General features: G+C 42.9%; 1 protein-coding gene across 1 annotated transcript; it reads right to left on the minus strand.

Annotated features, from left to right (window-relative positions):
• Window positions 1-10,039: 10,039 nt before the first annotated feature.
• On the minus strand, window positions 10,040-15,579 carry best2 (bestrophin 2). Its single transcript, XM_040146719.1, has 9 exons — window positions 15,428-15,579; window positions 15,245-15,339; window positions 14,745-14,978; window positions 13,866-14,020; window positions 13,568-13,645; window positions 11,805-11,957; window positions 11,612-11,692; window positions 11,146-11,300; window positions 10,040-10,873 (listed from the first exon to the last, which is right to left on the minus strand). Exons 1-9 carry the CDS (start codon window positions 15,577-15,579, stop codon window positions 10,090-10,092), a joined length of 1,887 nt encoding a protein of 628 aa, XP_040002653.1. The 3' UTR covers window positions 10,040-10,089.
• Between the last annotated feature and the right edge of the window lie 1,180 nt (window positions 15,580-16,759).

A 16,759-nucleotide genomic window follows, 5' to 3' on the forward strand; every position in this document is an offset into this window, starting at 1 on the left:
GTTATGTGGTAAAATGAGGTCATCATTGCCGTTGATTTATGTGACACATGCTATTACTTACACTCCTGTGACTTCACCAACGTGTCCACTGACAGCATGAATAATACATGTCCCCACTGAAAGATGACATCCTCCACTTTCTCTCATCTGCTGCTTTATAAAGTTTACTTTATCATTACTGACCCATGTCAAAGTAGTGTGTGTGCGTTTGTCCCAGTTTTATTTTCATGTTAGGCTTCTGTGCTGATTACCTGCCATGTTGCATCCAGTTCAACAAGTTCAGCCCTCACATTGGTAGTTTATGAAATTGCACAACAGGAAGTAGGAACGAGTATGTGCGTGTGTCTAAAACACAATGTCACACCCTAGTTTAGAAAAAGGGACTTGTAATAATTTCACTCGTAATACGTCGTGCAACCGTTGTCTGAACACAGGTGTCATTCTGATTTATCACAAAGATATCTCTTGTGTTTAACTTCAGTCAAACCATGAGAGCATTGTGTAGTGATACATGCAGTAAAACTAAATTTTTGTTTTTTCAGACACATGCAATATTTTGCCTGTAGCACTGAGAAACACAACTGTCCACAAGTGATTAATAGTCATGGATGGGTGGCAGATCACGTCCTGGATGTGCTTTTGACAGCTGGACACAGACATTTTACCCCCCAAGAAGATCAGAACCGAGCCCCAGGATGACAACTTCCAAAGCGAGGTCACCGTGGTCAGGGCTGATCAGGCAAGAGCAGGGGGCAGTCTGAAGGAGAGAGGAGGAGGCTGGAGGATGTGGGGTGTGGGTGGGTGGATGGGTGGGGTTGATGAGTTAGGGGATGGAGGACAGCAGTTACTGTCAGGATTCATCAGGGAGCCCAGGGGTGACACGGGAACAGGCAAGAGAGGAGGAATAAAGGAATGAGGAGGAGGAGGAGGAGGAGGAGAGGTCAGGGTGGGGAGTCGGCCCCTTAACTAGTCACCCCTCAGCCCTCAAGTGCACATGTTTGCTGTCCCACACCCCACACCACCTCCTTCCCTCCCCTTCCTTCTCCATCTGTTCTCAGTGCAGATGTGGAACCCTGCAGCTGCTGGATTTCTCAGGGCCATGCTAGTTGTTACCGCTTTAACTACAAATCACCGGCACTTTATTTAGGACTATTTGCCAAAACATGTCGTATACAGACATATGAAAAGATTAAAGAAAAAAAAATGAATAGATGGGTGGATAAATATAACTTTCATAGAGGGCACGAGTGGTCACTGGAGAGTTCTATGAGTATAAAAATAAGATGCTTCATGGTTTTTTTTAAAGAAACATTTTGGAAAACAGGCCAGTTTGCTTTTTTGCTGAGAGTGAGATGAGAAAATTGATGCCACTTTTGTGTCAGTACGATAAGTATGTCGCTGGAACCAGCAGTCTGTCAGCTTAGCTTAGCACTAAGACTGGAAGCGGGAGCACCATTACACATAAAGCAGAAGCTGGGACTAGTAACTTCCCAGAGTCAACTGCTTCCTGCCAGGAAATAGTCCAGCATGTAAGGCTTGTAAAATGGCAAATGGTTATTGTTACTGTGTTTTTTGTACGAATTAAACTAACAAGATATAATGTGTTAATTACTGAGCTACAGTGGAGCTGGTAGTGGGATTTTATTTACTTTGGATAGAAGCAGGTTAACTGTTTCAACCTGTTTCCAGTCTTTATGCTCAGCGAAGCTAACCTGATGCTAGCTTTAGCTTCATATTTACTTTACAGACATGAGAATAGTTTCAATCTTCTCATCTAACTCTTGGCAAGAAAGCAAATAAGCGTATGTCCAAAACATGGAACTAGTTCTTGAGATAAAGATTAAAAAAACCCCAAAAAACAATAAGGAAATGTGTCGTCTCCTGGCTGTTTCCCCGTTTCCAGTCTTATGCTAGGCTAAGGTATTGCTTAGCTTAACATAAAGAGAGTGGTATATAACAAAAAACAAACAACCCCCCCCAAAAAAAAGAAAATGAGGAAGTATAAAAAATTACCTTCCCTTTTTTTTTTTTTTTTTTTTTCAAAATTACATTCTAGTCAAGTGACCAGCAGGGACTATTTGAAAAACTGTCCCTCCCTGTTGGTGTGTTCAGTGTCCCTGCTAGTTAGTTAGTTTGTTAGTTATTTCATATTTTATATATTGTGTCATTCCCACAGGAGCACCCAGCCATCAAGGACTTATAAGATGCCAAATCTACTGTTACAGGGCTTGGAACAACATACAGTAACTTCTACCATATGGCATTATACTATAAATAACTCGGTCTAATGTCCCAAGCTCAACAAATAAAAAGTGGCACAGCAAAGGTTCCCTTCTTAAAACAAGTTTTTTTATGTAACCATCTAACCTGAAGAACTAAGCTTAAATTCAATGCTGTTAAATCTCTGAAGTCAAAACTTGTTATAATATCCCATCAATGCAGAATTTCTTTATATCAAGAAGAAGGATTTCTATAGCCTGATATATTAAAGTCATTTTGTTTCACTTCATTTGAATTCCTGAAGAAATCAGAGATATGGACAGTGATTCAAAGGTCTGGAACCAGGTTAGAATTTTCATATCAAATCATTTTCATATTGTAATTTAACTGAAACCAATATCTAAATAAGAAAAAGGAATTTTGAATAACAATCCACTGTCATGTAATTTGGGATTAATGGGCAGGGGAAAAACACAAGAATGGGCCTTTCATATCAGCTCTTAATGTTACAGAAAAAAAAAATCACCTTTTAAAGTCCATTTTGCTCACAGCGTGGTAGAAATCCTTCCCATCAAGTTCTCCACCTCACCCTTAGAAAAAATAACATCCTCAGGTTGACTTAGATAATAACCTGCAGTCTAACTGTGGAGACGTTGTCTGTCCAGTTTTCAGATCCTCAGTGGAAAACATGTTTTGCTGCTGCTGGCCACTGCTGAGGGCTGCAGCCCAGACATAAACAGTGGTGTGGCCGGGCAGAGGAAGCTGTGAGGCTGCTGCTGCACGTGGCGGCTGGCAGTCAAACAGACAGCGGCCGACATGTCTGCTGCGCTGTGACACTCAGGTGTCGACACTTTGGAATCACTTTGTAACACACTGCAAACAGACACTTGTTTGGGATCCAGGGATTTATGACAGATCAGAACTTAAGGACTGACTCTACAGTGAACGCAGTGTGTGTTAGGGTTTTCAAACCTTTTCATATTTAAAGACTCTTCACCTCCACCCCCAGCTCACCTCCTGCCAAAAAAATGATCCGCATTAGACCATGGACTCCGTTTAATTAGATTTTTAAAAATGATCCTTTGGAGCCACATCTGAGAAGACTGTTGTTGTTAAATATAACTTGGTACAGAATTATATAACTGTGAGTTGATGCCAGCAGAGTGAAGAACAAAACAAACCTTAAATGTACATATTGTACTTGTTTAGGGAGTAAAACACAGTTAGTTTTAATCTGGAAACCTGGACCCCACTTTGGCAACTACTGCGGTTAAATATCATTGTCACTGTATGTAGAAAACTAGATAATTATGTATATATGCAAAACACGACCTAAACACGGGCCTAGATATCATACATTTGACAAAGGAACTGAGATTTGTATGTAAAATTAGGAGTGAGGAGACAATTTACGGAAGAAAAAGTGACCAAGAGACAATTGCATTGGTGCATTAGTTCATAATTTTGGGAAATACACCTATTTACTCCCTTGCCAAGAGTTACATGAGGAGATGAATACCAATCTCATATCTGTCTGTTCAGTGTGAAGCTGGAGCCAGGAGACTCCTAGTTTAGGTTGGCATAAAGACTCGAAACGGGGAAACAGCCAGCCTAGCGCCGTCCAAAGGCACCAAAATCTACCTGCCCATTTTATGGGCATTACATGCGATACTATTTCTTGGCTCAAAGCAGTGAATTCCTGTTGGGCCTGCCGGTTGCCTGGAAACCTCACAGCGACAACAATCAAAGTCCTTATTGTCGTTATGTCTCGTAAAACGTCTCCGACAACGCGACTTGCTCATAACCCCCTGTAAAGCCTCGAAGTGTTGTTTTTATGCTTCAGTTTTTGTACAGATTAATCAAACAAGATATGTGACAAGACGTGTTAATTGGTGAGCTATAGTGGTGCTGGTGGGCAGATTTTTTTTACCTTTGGACAGAAGCAGGCTAGCTGTTTCAACCAGTCTTTATGCTAAGCTAAGGTAACCTGCTGCTTGCTGTATTTTCATATTGACCATAGCAACATCTGTCCTCTCATCTAACTCTCATCAAGAGAAGTGTGTTTACCGGAATGTTTAACTGCTCCTTTACATAAAGATGAAAAAAAGACAACTAGGAAATATGTTGCCTCCTGGGTGTTTTAAACACTTAGGGTTATTTTAGACACGCACACACACACACACACACACACACACACACACACACACACACACACACACACACACACACACACACACCTAACCAGCATCCAGAAACCAGTCTTTTTACTGTCATCTATCTTGATAGCATCACACTGTCAGACAGACCATTAACAAACAGTTGATTCATTCAGGGTCAGGCAATACTGATAAAGTGCTCTTGTTTAAACAAAGTTAGCACAGTAGACAGCCAAAAAGATACTGTATGAGTGTGAGACAGAGAGAGAGAGAACCAGTCTGTAACAGACAGGGCTGATAGACAGACAGAAGCACAAACACACACATACAGCCAGGGAGAACCGGAAAGACAGGTCTTTATGCGCAGAGTACTTTTTAAGGAAGCAGGGAGTGCCTGAAGCACACACATACAGTGCACACACACCCACCAGACAAAAACAAATGTGAAAATACAGGGTTTGAAACAGTACAATAAACACTGACCGGAGTCACATGTGTGTTTACTGTTGTTGGAAGAGCACATTAGATCTCGATGTTGCATTATGTGCAAACAAAGGCAACAAGTTGAGGTTGTAAACAGTGTCTGTGACTGTGCATTTCACTCAGCAAACAAATCAATACAAATATCATTGCAGTCGTATTATCGATTCTTTTTATGTGTCAGAATGTACTAACCCCTTAAGGTTAGTCAGATATATTTGGAAGAGAAAACAAAAAGGAACAGTGGAATTATTATCCTAACTGTCCATCTGTATACTGGCAGTTTAAAGTCCAAAGTAGGTCAACTTTGATCTACGGTAGTTAAAGTAGATTTGCACACACACAGTTTTCCTGTGCAATGAAAGGCTGTTACTGACATCTTGGGTGTGCTCACTTTCAGTTTTACCTCAAAATAAAGTGGTTTAGATGATGTGACTGAACTTTTGGTGTGTTTACAACCTGACTGATTTCCTGACTGCTCGTGTTTCTTGCCCCACTGGATTTCATTGTAGAGAAACTACCGTGTTCCTAGATCTCGATCGTTACTTTTGTGTGTACAATATTATCATAACCAATAAAACTAGAAGATGTGCTCAGTAGAGCGCAGACCTCCACCAAAGCCCATTTAAAAAAAACATACACCAGACTTCAGAGAGAAAAATTCAAATTCATGGTAAATGATCCACATCTGCCCCAAAACGTAATGGGTTGTTCCCTGGTCCATGCCCCACCCCTCCACCAAGTTTGGTGCAAATCAGCTAACAGTCAGTTTCAGCACTTTTGCGTAATCCTGCTGAAAAACAAGAAAACCAACAAACAGATATGGGTGATTACGTAACCTCCTTGGCAGAGGTAATGATAGTGTACTAAGGTGTAAACCAGAATTTTCCTTTATGTATTGGGTATTTATGGGCATTCTTAAAATCTATTAAGCTTGATTCATGTGACAAGCTGATGCGAGGAAACGGATTGTGATGCAGCAGAAATCTTCAGAAATCTCTGTTTTGTGAGATGGCAACTCAGAAACTGCAGCAGTAGGAGGAAGCTTTCACAATAGACGCTCAGGCCCTGCTAGCTAACAGGAATTAGTAGCACTTTGCGTGTCTGTTGTAGCCTTGTGATCTGCATCACTTTCATAACAAAGTAAATATTTGCAGGTTTCACATGAGGCAGATTCCAAGAAACCTGTTTCTTTTCTTTCCACATTTTTTTCTCTGTTTTGTTTGTTGCAATTGTTTCCATTTCAGGAGCGCATTTCTTTTCCACAAAGTCCGACAAAACAGTATGCACACAGGGGCACATCCATGTAGCCAGTCTGACAAGGAAAATGTTCACACACTTGCAAAAACCCATTACTGTGGGTAAATGTGGTCACGTCGTTGATGAAGAGGTGCCGAGCAGATCTGAGTCTTAAATTAGCTACTTTCAGTAAGCGTGCCTGCTGACCTCAGTACTCCTGGTTCCAGAGAAACAGGCACACACACACACACACACACGCGCACACACACACACACACACACACAGTTCTTTGAAATCCTCCCCCACACTTGTGTTTTCACACTTAATGACAAAAACATAAACCACATTTCCCCTGAAGCCAGTGCAAAGACTGGAATCGTGTGACCTTTGTAAAAAACTGACTCTGGGAGACAGGAAATAGAGAGCTCCAGTAGACAACTAGCCATAAGTGGCCAGGCTTTTTCTCCATTGCTTGATCTTGCCTGATATGCTGATACTGCTGGCCTTTGAGGCTGGACAAGTGATAATGAGGGGAACTACAGAATTTCTGGGTCACTGAAACTGGTAATGACTCAATTAAACAGACAAACATGTGCACTAACTCATGGATCCATCCATGAGTGAAAACACTACAGCTCCATGAGAAGATGCAACTGACAGAAGAGTAGACAGAATATCTTCTTGCTCTCTTTTTAACACCATGAATGAATTTTTATTACTTAATGTGTCTAATCACCAGGGCAACAAACGTGATTTCTGAGAAAATATGCTTTTGAAGTACTCAACTTTAAACTCTTACATTTCAACAGGGAGCCGTATCTATTGTGTAGCTACTTACCTCCACCAGGGAGGTTATGTTTTCACCCGTGTCTGTTTGTTGCTTGGTTCCTTTGTTTGTGAGCAGCTTTACGCAAAAGTACCGCAACTGACCGTTAGCCGATTTGCACCAAACTTGGTGGAGGGGTGGGACATGGGCCAGGAAAGAACCCCACTACGTTCTGGTGCAGAACAGATTTTCAATCGCTTTCCTCAACACCATGAGATAGAACATTTTTCAACACTTTCCGTCAATATTTGGCCTTGGCAGAGGTATGCACTCTGTTGAGTGCCATTCTAGTTGTATTGTGTTATGCTACTCACCTACTAATCCCCAGCCTGATGACTGGCTGTCAAACAGTGAATGTGCCCGAGTCAGCAGGATGGCATCTTTGACTGTGGCGAGGAGCCAGAGCACTTAAGCCTGCAGCACTTCTCCATATTGTTCTGTCCACCATACAACAAAACCGGGGCCTCTGCTGCAAAATACAGCTGCAGACAGTCGGGCTGTTGATGTACAAGTCAGTCAGTGGAGTGCACATTTCTTTGGTTATACTCTGGTCGCGTTTGTCTGTGTTGTGATATATTTCAAATAATGACAACCAACGAGGACGCCAGACTGTTTGATACCACGATGACAACTGCCCCAGAGGTGAGTTAATGTCTGTCCAGACTCTTAACTTCTCTGAAGTACTTTTTTGTTGTGTTGGGCATGTCATCTCATTTTGCTAAACTGACCTGGTAAAACACTTCATGACTTTTCAAATGTCGCAGGATTCTCAGGGAGATAATACCAGGTCTAGACAGGAACAAGAGGAGAAACTGATCCTCACAGCCTGGAAAAGCATGGTGAGCAACACGAGGGAAGAAAATCCTAATACCTGTATCCCTTAAAACTATCAGTCAAATTAAATAAAGTACTATTTTTCAGGAGTACATCCAAGTTTATGGGAGGTGACACAGTATGCTGTGTTGTAGCGTTCAGTGACATGCACATGCACTGATACATGGTGAATCGAACAGTAGATGAGACCTTATGTTTTTGTTACATAAACAATCTCTGATAAACAATCTCTGATTGTTTATGTGATAGTATAGTATCGCTTTGTCTGGCAATAAGTGACAGTTTTGAATGAACAATGCATCAAATTCCCCTCTTCAAAATAAGTGTTTTATTTTTCTGGTGGATCTTTTGCACATCCTTTTTTCTCCCCAATGTGATATGTCATGACCAGTTCTACTGCGCTACAGTCTCTGTCAGTGATTATTCCACTTTTGGTCCTGGAGAGGATGTGGACAGCCACATGCCTTCTCTGATAAAGAAAAGTATCTTATTTTAGCCTACAAACGAGGAGATTCACCAGGAGTGTACAGAGTGGTTCACGTTATCCGTCACAACCAAGCAGATTGTAGGGGTTGAGCACCGGCCTTGTATTAACTGTGTTACCCATGTGCTCCTTTTAGTTGTATTTTAGACACAATCTAAATATTAAATTATACTGGTATAGTAGAGTAATAGTAGTAGCAATAGAACTTTTTTTATTTGTGTTAATAGGCTGTTAACGTGCCTAAATTTGAGTATTATACTGTTTCCACTAACAGACAAAGTCGTTTGTTTCTCTTGCAGTCCTTGGCTCTCCAGCGGCACAGTCTATGTGAGGACTCAAGAGCTCCAGGACAGGCTCAGTCTTTCCTGGCCAAGCAGAGGCAGTCCACCCAGGCCAGGAGAGTGCTCTCCCCCCGGCTGCAGCCCAGGTAGGAGGCTTCAGCTGCTGGGGGAAATGGAGGAGTGCAGCCCCCTCATGGGCAGAAGGGAGAGCAAGATTGTGGAAGAAGGTGTGAATTTTCTCTTTTTTTTTTCATTGATTAAAGTTCTCACTCTATGTAGTCTATTTGGTTTGCTGCTATCACCCCCAGCTGGCCATTGTTGGTACTGAAGTGACATTTGGGATTTGCTGTAACTAAATACTAAGTGTCATAGATTATATTTTTTTATCTGTATTATAAGTGAATGTGTGCTTGTAAACAATCACCAGATTGTCTGATCCATTCCCCACTGTATCATATTTATACATTTATTTTTTTCAGGTAAGGTACAATTTCCTTTAGAAATAATGCAAAACAATGACTATTCCTTTTATGTCATCAATGTACAACTGTAGTGTAATTCATTCATTATTTGTTTAAGTTAGGTTTTTTGAGAATACACACATTTTTTCTTTTTAGCACCATTTTCTGTCCAGACTTTGCCTAATGCTAAAATATTAGCACAGACTTCAGCAGTAACAGATCAGTTATAAATATTATACAGTATAATGCGCAGATAACCGAAGGACCGGAAATTCATTTTCTTTAAACACACACTCCTTTATGTTCTGGGAGAAGTGGTTTCAGTTTCACCTTCTTTGAACACAGGTAGCTCTGCCTTGCTCAGCTTCGCGTACCTCAAAAGCTGAAAGTAGCTGTCATGGGTGCCTTGCAACGACTCTGATGCTGTCATATTATGTTGTGTTTTTTGTATCTAATAGAAGTGAAAAAGACAAACAAAACATTAGTTTAGTTGACTCTTGGATGTACTGGTGACTAGTTTACTAGCTACCAAAATACAACATCTAAATAAGACTATGTTGGAATCACAGAGGGGTTTTTTCCCTCCTTTTTTAATGGAGGCCAGCCCCCACCCTCCCTCCCTCTAGTCTCTGTGCTAACCTAGGGCTAAACCTGTGATGAGATTCATTCAGCCTAGCTTAGCACAAACTGGTAATGCCTGTATTGAAAGTACAGAGATTAAATAGATCATTTAGTTTTCACACACTCAGTGAAGAATCTTCCAAAATCCTCCTTTAAAGTTCCCCAAATCTGCCAAAGACCATGCTTTCCACCCAGGTCCCAGATGATGTGTTGAAGTCGAGTAGAAGTTCAAAGTTGACATTTAAAACATCCTCAGTGAGGCGAGGGGATATTTTGGAAATGTGGTGAGCTGTTGGTTTCTGTACAAAATCAGGGAGTGTATTTCTAGAAATCTTATTTCCAAACATTGGTCATTATATGGCCCCAAAGGTGCTGTAGACTTTTAGAGTAAAAGCGGAAGCACACTTCAGCAATGACTAATTTCACTCGTGAAAATGTGCATTGAATCTAGCATTACATTTTCAAACAGTCAAAAACTCATGGGAATCTAAGATCCGGTGAGCTCTGAGCCCATGCTCACACTGCGAAAACGCTGAGGTTCGTTGTAAGACGGCACAGTGAGGAATGACATTTTGTTTCCACCAAAGGGAGGCTTGGGGATGGTGGGCACAGCTCTGTTCTGGTTGATAGCTGGCTGAGAGCTGCAGTGCTCCAGGCTGGAGTGGACAGCCGGGTGAAATAGGAAGGCAGAGGGGTGATGGGAGGTGATGGGAAAAGCGGAGGTTGGTCGATCGGACGTCTCTGTGGAGGACTGGGGGGAAGGAGGAAGCAGTGACACCGGAGCTTGGGTTTCCCACCTACTTTCTGCTTTTCTTCCTTCCTCCCTCATCTGCCCCTCTCCATCACCCTTCCCCTCTACTCCACTCAGCCCTTTCTTCTCATTGATGGCAGGGTGCCCTCCTCGCCTCTCCTGCTCTGCGCCAAACTGAATCTCCAGCAGAGGTGTTCTGGCACTCTTCTCCTCCCTGAAACTGCACACAGTGCTCTGGGTTTCCTGCCCCAACCCTGACGGCAGAGACCCCCCTTTGCCTATCTTACAACTTTCATCGTCGTCCTCGTCGCTGGTGCATTGGTCAATGCTGGGGGAGTGGCGTAGCCTCTGGAGCTGGGCTGAGGTGCGGCGAAGAGCCCCACCCATGAGGCCGGTGGGGGATGGAGCTGCGTTAAGGAGGCGGTTGAAAAGGGCCATGTTGGGGTGACGACTGCCTGACTCCTCCAGGTTCTCAGCAATGTCCTCCAGAGGCTGGAAGTGCATCTCCTCCTTAGGGATCCTGTCAAGAGATGTCATGGTCATTTATGTGTATTTTTTCTGGAAAATACCACACTTTACAGTTGCTGTGTTGTGTGGTGTTTCCTGTCCTTTATTAGGGGGAATTTTTTTTACTTTTTTCCAGCCCTAACTTTTTCACACAACTTCTTGAATTAAGTCAGAATACTTTAATTTTCATCAGCCAGATTTTCCCACCCAGCTTGGCAATTCAAACCGAAAGGGTCAAATTCACAAGTCACACATACAATGAGAGGGTAAAACTCAAAGACTCACGCCATGTCGAATGTGGACCCCTGGAAGGAGGGTTTGCGGAGGACAAAGAGAGTGGCAGCGGTGTAGGGGGGCCGGGGGTTGGAGTCGTTCCAGTAGCGGTCTCTCTCCATCATCGGCAGATCTCCATACATTTCATCCACTGCCATCATGGACACCTGTAGAGTGAAATGCAGACAGACGGACAGACACACACACTGATCAAGTATCCACGGTGGAAAACGGAAGAGAACTTAATTTAAAACGTGCTGGTCACTGGTTACAAACTGATTTTAAGTGAGTTACTGAGTGCAGAAAAAGTCTGATTATAGCAGTCTGACTGCCCCAAGACATGGTAAAGTTAAAATAAGAGACCCTGGTGAAGCAGTATGTAATAACATGGCCTTAGATTTCCCATGTGGGTTTGTTAATTGTCCTCCTCAGAAACGGAGGGGTGACAAAATAAGAAAAAGAGACAGCATTAAGAAACCTGGAAATTTCTGTCAATCAGCCAGTTGGACTCAAAGTCATCATCGTCTTCTCCAAAGGGGTTGATCAGCTGCTCTGCAACCTTCAGGACAGAAGAGAAAATTTAACAAGCTGACTATAGAAATGGTCAGTGGTGTTAACATTGTGCTCAAGCATCAAAAGCAAACAAGTGGTATGTGACCCTTTCATCTGACCTTGAGCCACCCTGCATAAAAGAAGAACTGTAGCAGGGTGAAGATGGGCACGTAGAGGTCGAGGTCATGACCTGGATAACCCTGACTGGGGTCCAGGAACTGACGACCAATTAGACACACCAGGAAAAAACTGTACACAGCCAAAGTCACCACCTGAGGGACAGATGAAGGTAAATGGACACATGTCACGCTGGCCTTTGATTCCAATTGTTACCTTGTTACATGACATTACTTTTATGATATATTTCACGCAGACAGGAAGCGGCGGTCTGAATCTGCTTGATGTGACTAAGATTGGCTTATTGTTTGAAAAGCAGACCGGTCACCTTGCATTTTATTATTTTAAAACACTGGCTTACAACACACCGGGCAGCATGAACCTAATTTATATAGCATGTTGTGTAATGCAAGAGGTTAATAAAGAGTATCTTTGTAATGTGGCTCATGATTTTGTAAGGCTCATTTTTAAGCAAGTTTCAGGGTGAAACAATGTATCTAGTAACCAGTAAAAATAACTTTCCCCACACTGTTAAGGCAAATAGGCCTGTCTGTGCCAAACACAAGTGCAACTAATAATCTTAATTAGAGCTGTATCCTGTTTACGTCGTCCATAATGTAGGTGGTAACCATCATTATAAGTTACTGTTTTCTTTGCTAGAATAATTCAAAATGTCTGCCGTGAAAAAGCCCTGTGTTTGTTTAAAAAACGTCAAAGGTGCAAGACCGTGTATGTAAAAACACAAAAACACCAAAGAAGAGAAGCACTGCAGTAACAAACAACCTATAGTCCTTTTTCACAGCAGAAAATCATAGAAGGGAAAGCACAGGTGTTAGTGATAACATCAACAATGGCTCTGCTCCATTGCAGTGTCCCAGTAGAGCATGACTGTGTGACGGTGAGCCGGCATGCACAAATACCAGCACCCTGAAACTGAAGCAGCTAAATGGAATTCAGCCATCATTCACTTGACTGATTCACACATGTGCTTTTCCTTTTGATGACATTTTCAAAATGTCTAATATCACTGAGCTTAAAATGCTGGTGCCTGCACTGCTCAAAACAGAATGACAGTAAGTTGCTCGAATCCGTTCACGTTTGCCTCTGAATTTGATTATATACTGCAGAGCACTTGTCACTAAGGCTCTTGGGAGCTGTAGTATTTAGAGCCATAGCAGATGGCACACTGTTGGAAAAAAACACGATTCTTCAGAGACAATGTTTGAAGGATGCTAAACTAACGGCCAAATTGTAAACTAATAATATCTTTCACCAGCCCAGGACATGTAGGTGTTTTTTGTGTTGAGCAACTTTAAATGGTGAAAGTTATCATTATCACGGTCAATGCACATCTAAGAAAGCAAATTTACAGTGGGGAAAATACTCTCAGAACCAGCAAATCCATCCCCTTTACTACTGTATAGTTTAATGATAATGTTACATGTTCTTTTGATGAATACATATCAGCCATATAAACACACTATCTTCATCGCCTCTAAGTTTAAGTTTATTTGTCATTTCAGCTGTAAAAAATACAATCAAAACGAACTAATGTATCTTTAGGACCAGAGTATAAAACTGACAAAATGCCAGATAAAATGTGAAAGCCTCAAGAATAAAATTAAACATGTAGTGTGTGTGTGTGTGTGTGTGTGTGTGCGCCCGTGAAAATCAGAGTTCACCTAAAGATTTGAGTATCATCAAATATAGCGCGTAAAGCATTTTTGTGAAAGTCATGCAACATTCCAGGCAACAAAGCACTTACCTGAGTGTAGACCAGGGGAACACTGATCATGTCATAATGAAACAACATGCTGCACTTCCCTCTGAACGCATTCAGCTCCTGTTGACGCACAAAGAGGAGAGACTGTGGGGTACTTTAGAGCATTAATCCCGACTCTTCTTTCAATATACATCTCAAACTGAGTTTTTGTCAAAACACAAGGACTGTAGTTCCTACTCAACAGTGGGCCTGTGTAAGTGGTGTGTGTGTGTGTGTGTGTGTGTGTGTGTGTGTGTGTGTGTGTGTGTGTGTGTGTGTGTGTGTACGTGTAATGGTGCACCTCCAGCAGCAGTTTGAGTGTGTGGTCGTCTTTGATCCTGCCCTCGCACCGGGCCACAGCAGCAAGGTTGGTAAACCAGACGCAGGGGATCCAGTATTTGTTATAAGGAGAGTGGAGACCCTCGAACTTCTTCCGTTCCTCTCTCGTCATAAATCCTGCATAAATAGCAGAGCGAAACTTGAGGCCTCAGATTCAATTTTTCTTAATTTAAAATTTGGCTCAGAGAAAGAGACGAAGGCCAGATGAGGGACCAACTTTCTGTATGACTGAGCCTGTGGTTGCTTGAACTTTTTCTCTGAGTCACATTTCCAAATAAGTCATTATATAGTGAGTGAGAACTACTTCAATGTGTCAAGAAATGTCACCATCACCACAGTATCAGTTACAAAACAGCTTGTGAAAATATACTACCACTGTTGACATCTGTGACAAATTTTGCAGTTGTTGTTTGATTTAGAAAACACAGTCTGTCTTGTGATCTTGCTCCAGCCGTGTGATAACTCCCTTTTTATCATCCGGGAATTTCAGGACGTGCCCGTCCTTGTGATTTCTCCTGCGCTCTCTGGTGTGGGGAATGTACAGAAGAGGTAACAACACGCACTCATGACGTGCGCGTGTGACTGATCACATCGGCCTATTATAACACTTCCTCGCACTTCCCCACTGCCGCGCGAGAGAGCTCAACTAGGCGCATAAATCCCTGTAAATTATAATTACTGAGAGGCGCACTTGCGAACATAGTGGTTGAAGTGGGCATTTTCATTAATCGCTATCTTTTTCAAGTTGTATTCATTTAAAACTGCTGTGGATAATTGCGTGAGACCATACCGCCTATAGCTCACAGCTAAATCACAGCGGACGCTGTGGGCGCCTACTTACCGGCCTCCACAACGTGGTCTATGGTGGGGAAACGTTTGAAGACAGCCGTGCTGACGGAGCGCAGGATGAGCAGGGCCGAGAGGCTGGCGTAGCGCATCATGGTGCGCCTCAGAAGGCGGCCTCGCTCGTCGCTCCCCTGGAGGCCCCCCGACAGGACACACATGAGCCTGTCAGGGAGAGGGATGCTGGTGTACTGGTTCCACCACCGGTTCACCACCAGGGTCACGTAGAAGCCTGGAAACAGCGGTGGAGAGGAGACACAGGGGATTACTCTGGAGATGTAGGTCAGACCTGGAGAGAAGGGCTTAAGGGGTTTTTTTGTCATAGTGGGTTCACTAGGTTCCCTAGGGAAGTCCAGGGACTATCAGGTTACCCCCAGCAAAATAAAAACATTTTGGCTTTACTCTTACATAATTTATACATTTATACATATATTTATATCTGCCCCTAATCTATAAAACTATCAAACAGAGGTCTTGAGGTTTGGAGCTGAAGCTTACCCAGTACAAAGGACATAGGGATGAGACTGGCATAGTGGTTGCAATAAATTGCCAGTTTTTCAAAATACCTCTTCTGGTCATCATAGAGGAAAAATCTAAAACGGTAAAATGATACGAAACGATGTGTAAATCAAAACACTGATATTTCTGAGTTACCGGTCTTTCCTTAAGCTGCGGTCTCACCTGTAGGTGATGCTGATGGCGGTGTACATGGCAAAGAAAGCCAGGAACTCCTTGTACAACACCTTGTAGATGCTGCCTTTCCAGACCAAAAGCAGCTTGGAGAAGCCACAGAATCGGGCGTTTGCAACTCGGGCCGTGTAGGTGACAGTCATTGGTGACGGCCAGATTACAGGTCCTCAGGGTGGAAGAGCTATATGGAAGAAAACCATCCCCTCTGTACTTACACCTGCAGTGGGACCAAACGTGCTCCTGTATCATGTTCAGGCGGGTCAGACAGTCCTATGCTTACACTACACAACTCAGGTCACCTCAAACTTGATTTGATACACAGATAAAGTGTTTTCCCATTAGGTTGTGGCGTGAATCTGACTGAACAGACTAAAAACTTACTGGTAATGTATTTTAATGTATGAAAAAGCTTCTCCTTACCTTTTGTGGGTTTTTTCCCAGTAGAATGTGCCAGTTGTTCAGCGCATCTCCGTGCGTAATTGGCACCACTGGAGAAGTGAATTCATTTTTTCACTTAGCAGTATCGTCTTCTCTGCGCCGCTCTCTTTGCTCGCCAGTGGTGTGTTTTTTTTTTTCCCCCTCCAAGAGCTCATAACCCTGATATCCTCTGGCGTGAGCTCGGTAAACCCGAGGCTGGGTCGGCTGCATGGCAGTAATCCTCGGAGCCTCCTCGGTGCGTCCAGTGGTCAGCGCGCCCCGGGGTAAATCCCCCAAAATGAGGAGGAGGAGCTCGTTAGCGCGGCCCCCGACCGGGAAAGCGCGGCTCGGTGATGGACCACAAGCGACAGGCCGCAGCGCCGGGGCACAAGGAGCGCACAGGACCGTAGAGTACAGCAGGGAATTAGGAAACAGGAGCAAGCGGACCATGGCAAACTTTCGTGTTAAGTGATATGAAAACAACAAGCGATTTCTTCGCTTACAGGTCTATAATTGCTACTTGTTGCGGCTTAAATAACAAACAGATGATGTTACAATATACCAATACAGTGGCAAGGAAAAGCGTTTTATGTCATTCTGTCACTTTTTCAAACTTTTTCTTAGAGGAAGATTCAAATCCCAGTGGGCTGTGATAATCCCACTTGTTCCCAATGCAGTTCCCCACCAGGATTTTTTTTTTTTTTAAGTAAATACATCATGGTTTAACAGACCAGATGACTTACCGGTGATATTTTAGGACAATTTTGTGCTTTTCATCTAGCTTTTTGGTTTTTTGTTTTGCCAAGCATCTTTCATTATGTAAATATAAAAAGCTCGTTTGTTGCTCCTGAACTTCTTTGGTCCAGGTTAACTGAGGCTCCATGCTCTGTCAGAGGCAGACTGCAG

Source organism: Xiphias gladius, chromosome 15, assembly GCF_016859285.1.
Source record: "Xiphias gladius isolate SHS-SW01 ecotype Sanya breed wild chromosome 15, ASM1685928v1, whole genome shotgun sequence".
In the NCBI taxonomy this organism is placed as follows: Eukaryota; Metazoa; Chordata; class Actinopteri; order Istiophoriformes; family Xiphiidae; genus Xiphias; species Xiphias gladius.

Excerpts from the sequence above, each read along its gene's own strand:
- best2 (XM_040146719.1), bottom strand. The coding sequence starts at position 15,579 with ATGACTGTCACCTACACGGCCCGAGTTGCAAACGCCCGATTCTGTGGC. Across the intron at positions 15,340-15,427 it reads GCCATCAGCATCACCTACAG|ATTTTTCCTCTATGATGACC; the intron begins GTGAGACCGCAG and ends TTACCGTTTTAG. Across the intron at positions 14,979-15,244 it reads CCCTATGTCCTTTGTACTGG|GCTTCTACGTGACCCTGGTG; the intron begins GTAAGCTTCAGC and ends CGCTGTTTCCAG.